Here is an 11,911-nt window from a genome sequence, read left to right on the forward strand (position 1 = left end):
AATAAGCCTACGTAGGGATATCCTTCTTGTACTTGCAAGCATATCTCTCATGTAACTCAATAGCTTGGAATAGTGTGGCAAGTTTCTAGGCCATGAAATTAGCTAAAAAATTAGGCTCTAGATCATAGATGCATTTATGCAACTTCATATCATCACTCATACTTTCTACATAAAAATGAAGATTCAAGACTTGGTTAGTATGCCCTCTAACAAATAGATTCCTTTGATCTAGCTAATACCAGTTCCTAGGCAATTTCTCATTCTCTATGGGAGATACAAGCACTTGAACCATTTTTGCTTTGAAATCTTCTCAATTCTCAACATGTTGGTTCTCTCTTTTTATGTACCTCCACCATGTAGAAGCAATGCCCTTAAGGTAAAGTGTGGCAAAATGGATCTTTTGATCATCATATCTATGGAAGATGTCAGAGCAAGACTCTAATTTGGATATCCACTCCTCCAAATATATTGGTCAAGTTGAATGACCACTATGTGTAGTCAGCACTATCTTATTACAGGGCTCCCTTTCTACAAAGCCTTGCTTCCCATTTGATACTTGGGGATGTGTATCCATATAGCTACCAAGGGGAGATGAAAGATGAGAAGCACTCTTGTGATAGTTGGTTTTAAATCTTGCTAGAGGAATTCTTGGAGGAGGGTTAGATGCATCAATGCTCAAAATTAGCTCATCAAACCTAAAAGATGTCTCCCCAATCTCATAAGTAGTGTGTGGTATACCCTTCTTTCTTATGATACCAAGCCCAAAGTAAGGTCTCTAAATCATATAACAACGTGGAAAAGACCTATAGGTACTGAGTATAGCGTACAATGGCATGTATTAACCTTGCTTAAGCTTTGAAATATCTTGTAGCACCTATAATCAAGTGGATAATGCTTCCAAAATGACTCTTAGTACCCAATTTTACTCCTGAGGAGTCCACTGTAGAGAACATGTAAGATACCACGTGAGTTCAAAAGAAAGGGTATTATATTTAGTAAAATTTATAAGATTATTTTTACAAAAGGTGTTTTGTAATTACAATTTGAAAGAAATTTGCTAGTTTAGTAAAGTAAAAGGGATTATTTTAATGCCATATAGCATGCAAAGAAAGGGTATTTCTTAATATCCTTTGAACGCACATTATATAGATGATATCTTATAGGTGGACCCGCAAGATTTTACTATAATAACTTGTAAGCAACCTATGTATGACTTGGAATAACCTACATTACTTGTACATGATTGAAAATCTTCCCAAATAAATATCCAAGTGTCCTATTACCTTTTACGAGTACTTGTACCCTACTAGTAAAGACCAAAAGGACCTGAGATCAACTTGTAATCCCTATAATCTAATCAATAAGTGCCGTGTTTTAATGCTCTTCACCTAAGATCTTCAAGTCTTCAATAACTCCACTTGAGGTACTTGTGTGAGAAATAAAACAATAGGATGGGCTCCCTACATGGGCTTCCAATCACAAGGAGGTGGGCAAAGTTCCCCCCCACTTTAGTTGGTTGCACCCCTTCAAGGTCTTCAATAGTGCGGGAGAGTGACTTTTCTTTTATCCCACTATCTCCTCTAGCATCCACCTTTTCCCTCGGTGGGTATATCCATGGAAAAATCATTCTACTATATAAAAACATGGACAAAACGCATTTCTAAAATAATTCTTTTAGCCTTTAATGAGATACATGGATTGATACATAAAAGAGTGTTGAAAATAAGATTGGCCGAGGGTCTTACCATTGCAAATCAGTGACTCATTGATTGCAATACTTACCTTTTTCTTGGGTATAAGAGAATCAAAGGTATAAATCATGGTTATGCATTAAAGCATGGAAATTTGAACCCATGATTGAAAATGAAATGGAATCAATATTGTTGAAAATTGATCTAGAATCTTCAATTAGCCTAAATAGGTGTAATCCTTGATCTATGGTTCATTAAAGGGCTCAATAAACCACTATCTCTCATCAATAATTGGATAAGCTTGAGCAAGTGGATTAAGAGAGGTTTCAAAAATTAAAAGAAGATGAAATGTCTATTCAAAGCTTCAAGAAAATGCATGATTCAAAGAGAATAGAGCTTCAACTAATGATTAAAGAATAATTTTCCATTCAATCCATAATGCTCCATAATCCAAAATCTTCACAAATCAGCCCATACTTTGCTTGAAAACCATAAAGGCTTTGAAATAGAAGTGCATTGAATCTTGTTGAATGCTTAAAGACTAGAAATTCAAGTTTTTTCCTCAAAATCCCTAAAATATAGCTCCATTTTATTGCTTGATATGTTGAAATCTTCTTCAATGTCTCCACTCGTGATGCCTTGTTACATACTATTCTAGTGCAATCACTAAATTGGTACATTTTTTTGAAGAATCCAAAACAGGGACAAGAATCAATAAAGAAGATCTAGATTTACCAAATAATGTGAAGTGGCATATAATTAAAAAACTTCAAGAGTCTTGGTCAATAGAAGTAAGAATGCAGAATACAAGATCTAGATTTACCAAATAATGTGAAGTGGCATATAATTAAAAAACTTCAAGAGTCTTGGTCAATAGAAGTTAGAATGCAGAATACAAGTTAGGATTTCTACATTGATGCTTTACAATCACATACATGAGATGCTTGGTGCACAAATAAACTATTCATTCAATTGGCAACTTACTGGGAGCTAGTGGATCATGTTATATTTACAATCTTCAACACTAAAATTGTTAAAAGCTATTACTACCATAATGATAGCACATCAAAATTTTTTAAGCAGATGAATTTTGAAGACTTTAAAACCAAAATTATTTCTCCTTGTTGTAACATAAAAGTCAAATTCAATGACTTGGATATAAAACAAGAAGTTGAAATATTATTGACAAAAGTATCTTTGTAATACTAGTAAAAAATAAATCCTCTTATGCTCATTTATATATAATATTTACATTTTAGATAAAATCATATCAAGGAGAGAGAGAAAGAAAAAGATAGAGATAGATAGATATATATTTAAAAATATATTGATTCAATACATTTATTTTCATATAACGTAGGACCATATTCATTATACAATAAACTTGTTAATAAAATATCACCTGAGCACTATGGTAATTCCCTTGTTAGGTCCTACTCATAAGATAAGGATCATATTGTTTGGGTTCAATGTTCACTAATAATAAAGAAAATACTTGAGAGACTCCTTTGAAAATCTAGAATGTAAATGTGGCACATCATATATTCATGCTAAGGTTGGAAGCATAGTAGATTTAAAAAAGATTATTATTATTTTGGTTACTGTGATTGGAAGAGAAAAAGAAAGTGTATTTTTTGCACCATAGGGAGAGAGAGGTCACGGACTTAGAAGAGAGAGAGAGAGAGAGAGAGAGAGAGAGAGAGAGAGAGAGAGAGAGAGAGAGAGAGAGAGAGAGAGAGAGAGAGAGAGAGAGAGAGAGAGAGAGAGAGAGAGAGAGAGAGAGAGAGAGAGAGAGAGAGAGAGAGAGAGAGAGAGAGAGAGTGTGTGTGTGTGTGTGTGTATGCTTGGTTTGCATGACAACCCATGGACTTGGTGATGAAGGGTGTCTTTGGCTACTAGAGGTGGTGTCTCCTTGTGCAACTTTGACGGCTTATATATTGAAAATAAAAAGAAATATTTTTGTGTCATTTTCTATTTGCTTTTGTTCGAGAGAGAGAGAGAGAGAGAGAGAGAGAGAGAGAGAGAGAGAGAGAGAGAGAGAGAGAGAGAGAGAGAGAGAGAGAGAGAGAGAGAGAGAGAGGAGGGAGGAGAGAAAAAATTTACATTTTTATGTATTAGTATTCAAATTTTTACTTTTGTGTTATAATATATTATTATTTTTTTGGTAGTCCATCCTTATCGCCAACTTGGAATATAATGTTAATTTTCAAATTAAAAGATTTTTTCTATTTAATATGTATTATTGCTTTGTTTAAAATTTTGATTTTTGAAATTTTCAATATAAATATTATCTTGATTTAATGTTGTGTTTTGTTAAATTGTAGGTTTTTAAAAATAATATTAAATTCTTTTTAAAATTGGATACTTTGAAAAATCATTATATTTTTGTTTATTGTATCAAATTTCTATATAAAGCATTATTCTTTTATATGTAAGGTGTATTTTAATTTAAATATCTAAATATTTATTAATTTTTAGTCTTACATATTTGATCAACTAAATATTAGACATTTTTTATGTTACATATTTTTGAAAATAATATATAAGGGATTATGATATTAGCTAGTTTTTAAAATTATGATATATTTATATATATATAAAATAAATATGTGCTAATATATTATTGTATGTTGATATGTTGACAATATTATAGTAGTATGTGCTATGCTTTTCCTTATGTTAGGTGAATAGTTTGTGTAAATGATCAATGTTTAAAAAATAAAAAACTTTTTGTGACAATGCTGATATTTTAGTCATTTGCTATTGATTTTTAAGAATAAATTATTTAAAAACATGATTAAAATTATTATTTAACACGTTTATCAAACGATATACAATGAAGTTATATCTTTGTGTACAGAAATTATATTTTGGCATTGAATCATTAAAAAGATAATTCTTCGTTGGTATTATGCATCGTCAGGTAATTGTGGTGCATACTAAAATCGGTATTGTGTGACACTTGTTTTGTTAACTATTCACGTTAAGTATTGCTTGTATATATTACTTTTACATTCTTACTAGGCGCTCCGTGCCTAGACTTAGCCCGACGCTTTGTCGGGGCAGGCGCGTTTTTTGTGGGCGGGGGCAGGTGCTGGACGCGTGGCACCCACTTCCGCATTCTCTTTTTTTTCTTGTGGGGGAGGTGGGGGCTGCCATGTGGCACCCGCCCCCACCTCTCCTTAACTAATAGTAAAGATTATATAAATTCAATACTTAATATAAGAAATTAAACAATTAAGTAATTAAAATATGAGAAGATGTGGGTTTTTTATATTTAATTTGAAAAACAAATGTGTATTACGGATAGTTACAATTATCTGTGCGCATTATTATTTTTTTGAAAAAAGGAGGGACTTGTCAAATTGGAATTTGACTGAGTCAGACAGAAAAGGTCAAAGGCGAGCCAGGTGATGCGGTCTTTATATGTGTTAGAAAATTTGAGAGAGAGAGAGAGAGAGAGAGAGAGGAAGGACTTTAAGGAGATCGAGAGAGAGAGAGAGAGAGCCACCGAGTGCAGAGACAGACACAGACACAGACACGGACACACAGTCAGTCATTCATATGCCTCCCATCAAGCCCATCAGGCTCAACGTTGGTGGTACCCGCTTCGAGGTCAGCCCCGCCACGCTGCAGTCTGCCGGTGACGCCTCCCTCCTCGCCCGACTCGCCTCGCCCCCAGCTGCCGCCCCGCTGCCCGCCGACAATCAGCACCAGCCTGACCTCTTCCTAGACCGAGACCCTGAGCTCTTCAAGGACCTCCTCTTCGTCCTCCGCTCCAAGCGGCTCCCTGCCAAGCCGCTCGACATCAACCTCCTCATCGATGAGGCCCTGTACTATGGCATGCTTGAAGCCCTGCGTGCAGCCATGGCATCCTGCCCCTTGGATGGCCTGGATATGGAAAAAACAGGTGCACTTCTGGTGAATGGAAGGGATTTCCCCTCAGCTCTTTGCTGTGGCTCTGATGGCTCACTCTGCTTGGGGCATGGCGCCAAGATCACCTTCTATGATTGGGCTCTCCGGCGCCAACGCACCACTCTGACAGAGTTACAGAGCGTAGAGTCCCTGTACATGATATCAGACACGCTTGCTGCGGTTGGGGATGTGAACACGCCTGGAGTACACATCTATGATGTGGTGAAAGGCAGACACACTAAGAGCTTCATGTGGGCCGATGCACTCGACCCCCGCGTGTTTAACCCTACTGTGCATGCCATTACAGCATCCTCCACAGCTATCTTTGTTAGCTTCAGCAGTGCCAAAGCTGGGGATAACACCATAACCATTGTGGATCCAGAGAAACTAGAAATTATTGGGGAGATTGGGAGGCAAAGAGGTTTGTCAGTAATGGCATCGAACAAGCTTGGTTACATGGATACGAGAGGATTGCTAGTTGCTGGATCAACATCAGGGGGCGCATTTGGACACACAGGGCATCTGAGGTTGTTCGATGCACGGAGCCATGAGCAAATATTTGAATGGAAAGAGCCCAACATGCAGCTGAGGCCAAATGAGCAAGACAGTTTTGCAGATTGGGTAGCAGTTGATCAGCTAGATGCTGTCTTCAAAATAGGATTTTCGTCTGGAGAATTGGAGATGTTGGAGCTGAGGATGATGAAAGAGCATTCAGATCCATGGCTGCAATTTGTGGATACAAGGCCAAGCTTGGCAAAGGGGGAAACAAGTTTATTGGCTGCGAGTGGGAATCAGGTATTTTGCAGTCAGGGAGATGATATACATGTATGGAGCGAAGTACCACTGCAGTCATCACCAGACAAAGAATACTTTGACACATCTTTCAGGATGAACCTTGTACATCCCAGGCGCAATATGGGCCTAGGCCATACAATCAAAGCTATGGAGATAGGAGGGGACCGATTATTTGTTGCACGGAAGGAGTTGCAAGGTGTAGAGGTCTGGGCAACAAAGCGATTACATAAGCAGAGGATACTGTGAAGGATATCACCAGCATCTTTAGCAAGCAGCCTTTGCATTGCAAGTTGGCCTTGCACCTTACCTAATGTATGGCTGCTTTATCTTGCCTCAGATTTGCAGATGTCCCGGTAAGCTTTTAGTGATGCGTATGTACTTCTGTTCTTTCTCTCTGTCAATACGTAATACTTGTAAAAGTAAGTTTGCATTGAGGACATTGACTGTCTGCTGCTTCTTACTGTTCCCTACTGTAGCTAGTGTTTCCTTTGAGGCAAAGGATTGTCAGGTGTTCATGAGATGCACACTTGGAAAATACAGTGAAGTTTTGCTTGTTTACCAACTCTGTTTGAAATATTAATACCTTACTCCCGAGTCCTAATGGCACATTGTGGTAGATGATGGTGCCTCCTAACTTAATGTCTCTGAAGTGGTTTAATGGACATTCTCAAGTGATGCATCAGATTGTGTATTAGTGTCTGGGTTGCAAAATTTCTCCAGCTCCTTTTGTCCTGCGCCTCTTCGAATCTTGTTCTGATTATGCGTAAATGTGAATTATTTGGGTTATCCTCTCTCTCACATTCACAGTCATGGTAAAGTGTAACAGTAGAAATCAGCAGTGTGACCGGCTTGTCCAGAATCTCTTGAATATGGATGTTAGGTACACGAAGTTGGTGTCTCATTGGCTGTCCAGAGATCTGTATCAGTGGGCGCTGGAGGAGGGGTGCGCTTCAAATTTGAATCATCCGGGCTCCAAACTACACCTTATAATTTTTTTGGCAAGTCGTCATCCCCACAAAGATGGTAAAGTGTCAAGCATGCATAGGCGTATGTAAGCATACACTTATATGTGTTTAAAAAGGAGGTGTAATATATACAAAGGGTGTCTTATACAAATGTAGAGACTGCATCTTGCAAGACATTTAAAATCTTTTGAGATTCAAAACTTTGATAGTTGAGTTGATTGGTTGGGATTTTCTTTTCATGTTTTTCGTGCATATATACATATATAGAGTTCCATAACCCGCGCCGTTGGGTTTGAAAAACATGCTAGGCTCAACCTTACCATTGAAATTGATTAATCTATCATCATTCAATGCAAACTGTCAAGGTGCCCAGGTTTATGTTTGTAAGCATGCCACAAAAATGATCATGCATCACAATGTGATGAAAGCAATCTCAAAAAATCAAAGTTTTCATGTAAAGTGGTACCCATTGTGAAAAGTGGGTCAAATATATTGGTGTATCCGAATGAGTTTTTGCATATCACATGTAAATGGCTCCCTAAGGGGGGATTTGAGTACCTCATGAATTTTATTTCAAGGACCAAACAAATGTGTGCATTTCATTTCAAAAAAGAAAGTAAAATTTTGCAAGCAACAATATTTGATAATCATCACTACACCATTAGGGTTTTTAATTCTAAGTCGCTCCTTGCAATAGAGAGTGCTTGACTGATGTGAAAGAGTAATAGAGACTAGTCATTATGTGTAGAGAGTCATGACCTAAGATTAGTCTAAACAATGAACCCACCCTTAGCTTGTTTTTATCCTTCTCTTCTTGTGTTAAGGTAATGACCTTATACATGATTTATAAAGGTAGGACTATTTTTTAGAATTGCACTTATGCTCCTAATTTTACAATATTACTTGTGATGTTAGGTCTATCGTACTTCTTATCTTACAACTATATTATTGGTTGTAGGTTTGGGAAGCCATGAAACTCCAAAGGGTTTCTTGAACCTACTCTCTTCTATTAAACCTCCCTTTTTAAAATCAATCTTTCCCTTTAACTTCCCCCTCCCCTTTTTAATTAAATTCCCCCTCCTCTCTCTCTCATAGTTAGATTAAAATTTTTAATTAAATATTTTAAAAAGTTTTTTTGACATAGTTTTTCGCACACTGAGAGAGGGGGATAGAAGAATAAGTAGGAGAGAGTGAGAGAGAGAGAGAGAGAGAGAGAGGAAAGAGGAAAGAGAATAGTCTTTTTAATAGTAAACATATTTAAACATAGTTTTTGACTTAGAGAGAGACGAAGGAAATATATAATTTGAAAGAGAGAAAATAGGGGAGAGGTGTGGAAAAACGAAAGAGAAAAATAGAGAAGAAAAAAAAGAGGACAAAACGAGCGAGAAGAAAACTTGAAAGAGAGAGAGACAAAGAGAGAACAAAGAATTGAGAGAAAGATACAGAGAGAAGAAAAAGAAGAGAGGGGAAACAGAGGGAATTATAAAGAGAAGATAAAATTAGAGAGAGAGAGAGAGAGAGAGAGAGAGAGAGAGAGAGAGAGAGAGAGAGAAGAAGAACAAGAAGAAGAAGAGATAATATAAACACAGAGAATTATAGAGGAAAGATAAAATTTAAGAGAGCAAAAATAAAAAAATTTAGAGAGAAGAAAAGGGAAAAGATGAGAAGAAAGGGGAAAAGAGGGAGAGGAGGAAAAAGAGGAAAGAGAATAGTCTTTTTTAAATTAAACATTTTTTGAGAGAGAGAGAGAGAATATATATATATATATATATATATATATATATATAATTTGAGAGAGAGGAAATAGGGGAGGGGGGGGGAAGGAAAGAAAAAAATAGAGAGAAAAGAGAGTAAGATAAAAAAACTTGAAAGAGGAAAAGAAAAATGAGAGAGAGAGAGAGAGAGAGAGAGAGAGAGAGAGAGAGAGAGAGAGAGAGAAACCGAGAGAAAGATACAAAGAGAACAAGAAAGAAAGAATAGGAGAGAGGGGGGAATAAAGAGAATTATAGAGAACAACAAGGTAGGAGATGAAAAGATGAATCCATGTACCATCACATGTAGTGCAAAAGGTACATCAGCCATAGGAGATCTTGCAAGCACATAGCACATCCCTAGTTTGGGAAGACCCCCAATAAGCAACCTCCATGTGAAGACTCAGTAGGAGGGATCTCAGGAGAGACAACAGCTTGTGGAACCTCTCATAGCCTTGCCTCTTGTTCACTATCCTTGCTCTCTATATAAACTTTTCTTGCTATTTGCTTTGTCCCCTTGCCATCATTGCTTGATAGAAAATGACATGAAGAGCAATAAAAAACTATTCACTGGAAATATCGTTGATACCATGTGTAGAGGATAAGTTGATACAACGTGAGAATAGTGAAGCCAAATCTCCATAGGGTTTTATTCGCGCCGTATCATCATGGAGCAAAGTTGATACCGTTCAAGTGTGGCAAAGCATAATCTCGACACGATCCTTTTCACTCCATATCGTGGAGGAGCTGATACGGCATGAGAGCGGCAAAGCAAAATCTCTGTAGGGGTCCCCCTTGCTCCATATCGTGGAGGCGCAAACAAGCACGTGCAAAGGACAGTCCCCCTATTCGTGTCGTTTTTTAATGTCCTATTTTTTAATCACACCTTACACCTATCCAAAAAGTTAAAAAAATTCTATAAATACCTCATGCTCTCAAAAAAATTAATATTTTTAAAAGAATATTTTGAGCTTTTTTATTATTTTAAAATTATTTTAAGCAAAAAATCCTAAAAATGACCAAAAAAATCACGAAAGGCCATCATAATATGGTGCCAGTAAGGGGATTGGGTGATTTTTTGGTCATTTTTAGAAATTTTTACTTAAAAGTATTTTAAAATAGTAAACGAGCTAAAAAATTATTTAAATTTTTTAAAATTTTTAAGAGCCTAAAAAAATTAATAGGTGTAAGGTCTTACTAAAAGTAAAGATCATAACATTATCGTAAAGTCACATGTGACCATTATCCTAAAGCTTGAAATTTTTTTGGCTATTCATTTGTTATTTTTTCTACCTATCTTTACATAATTTGGATCCAAAAGAGACTATATTTTGGAATAGATATTGCATTAGTATATGTTTGCTATATAAATTCTATCTTCTTTAGGAGCTTTAAAAATATATAAGAGATATTGAATAGTTATGTATTTTTGAGATAATATATATTTTTAATAATTTCTTTACTAATCATTATATCAATTCACCAAATTATTTTTATTTTAGAGAGAGTATATTTTTAAAGATCGAATATACAAAATTTTACAATATTTGGGTGAATCCTAGAAAAGTATATATTTGTGAAACATAAATATAGTTGATATATAGTAAATTTTTCTTTTTAATTGTGTAGCATATCCTTCATATTCATGGGCCTTATACTATGGAAGAGAAAGAGCCCTTGGAATCATATAGTAGGCATGGAAAAATCACACCACCAAGTATGTACATCATTCTTTCAGAGAACAGTTCTAAGCAAGCAATTAGAAACACTCTTGCTCTCATGGAGAAGCAAGACTCTATTAGCATTAAATTCTACCCTTGGGTTAAGAAGGCTAAGAGCTTTTATATATAATATAGGCCAAGTTGCCTCTTTTGAGATTTTGTTATGGAATACATGGAAAGCATGTCATGTTCATCAATCTTAGATAGGTAATGTTTAAGAGCATTGTCTTTGGAGGCACCACCACACAATTATCTATTACCTCCAATTGGGAAACATTGTACATGCAACAAAACTACAAATCAGACATGACATTGTAGTTTCACTTAATCTAATATTATCTTTTGGTTTTTATAGCCTTCAAGTGTACTTAATCATAATAAAATTTTATGGAAAAAATAGTTGATCCCCCCCCCTCCCAAAATCCTATATGTTATGGGGGATTTGTGGTATTTTTAAAAGAATTTTTTGAGTTATTTTGTTGGTTTTAAAATTTTTAAAGAAGAATCATCAATTCATGTATGTCACATCTCCAAGTCTTGAACTCCACCCTTATCATGAGTAAAATTGATTGCCTTAAGTTTAGGAATGCATGCATCCAATGTGAGAGTTGTCTCATATCTTTTGCCTTTTTAGCATTAAGTTTTTAGCCATGGTCTTGCTCTTGAATGATTTTATTAAACCTCAAATGCAAGTTTTACTTTGGGATTTTTCCCACTCACAATTGCTAATAACAAGCACCCAATACATCACCAAATATATTTCCAATGGTGGTGCCAAGCTTATCCAAAAGTCCCAATAATAATATTGGATATGAGATCCAATTTTATACAAAATATAAAAATAATGAAACAATGTGATATGGAGATTTCGTCACATGACGAGCCCGAGCCTCTCATATCATGTTGCTTCATCATATTAATTTATGATTGTATAGGCCAAGCTACCTCTTTTGAGAAGTTATTCTGTAATACAAGAAACATATTCATCAATCTTAGATAAGTAATGTCCAAGAGCATTGTCCTTGGAAGCACTACCCACCCCAGATCATCTACTATCTCTAATGTGAAAAATT

The 11,911-nt window shown here is 35.9% G+C and overlaps 1 protein-coding gene across 1 annotated transcript; it reads left to right on the plus strand.

Moving 5' to 3' along the window:
* The first annotated feature begins 5,132 nt into the window (after positions 1–5,132).
* Positions 5,133–6,995, plus strand: LOC148014174 (protein ENDOPLASMIC RETICULUM-ARRESTED PEN3-like). The gene has a single exon (XM_087666945.1). It carries the CDS (start codon positions 5,256–5,258, stop codon positions 6,645–6,647), a length of 1,392 nt encoding a protein of 463 aa, XP_087523071.1. The 5' UTR covers positions 5,133–5,255; the 3' UTR covers positions 6,648–6,995.
* The last annotated feature ends 4,916 nt before the right edge of the window (positions 6,996–11,911 follow it).

This window comes from Lygodium microphyllum, chromosome 25, assembly GCF_053477565.2.
Source record: "Lygodium microphyllum isolate KBCC chromosome 25, Lygodium_microphyllum_v1.1.10, whole genome shotgun sequence".
NCBI lineage: Eukaryota > Viridiplantae > Streptophyta > Polypodiopsida > Schizaeales > Lygodiaceae > Lygodium > Lygodium microphyllum.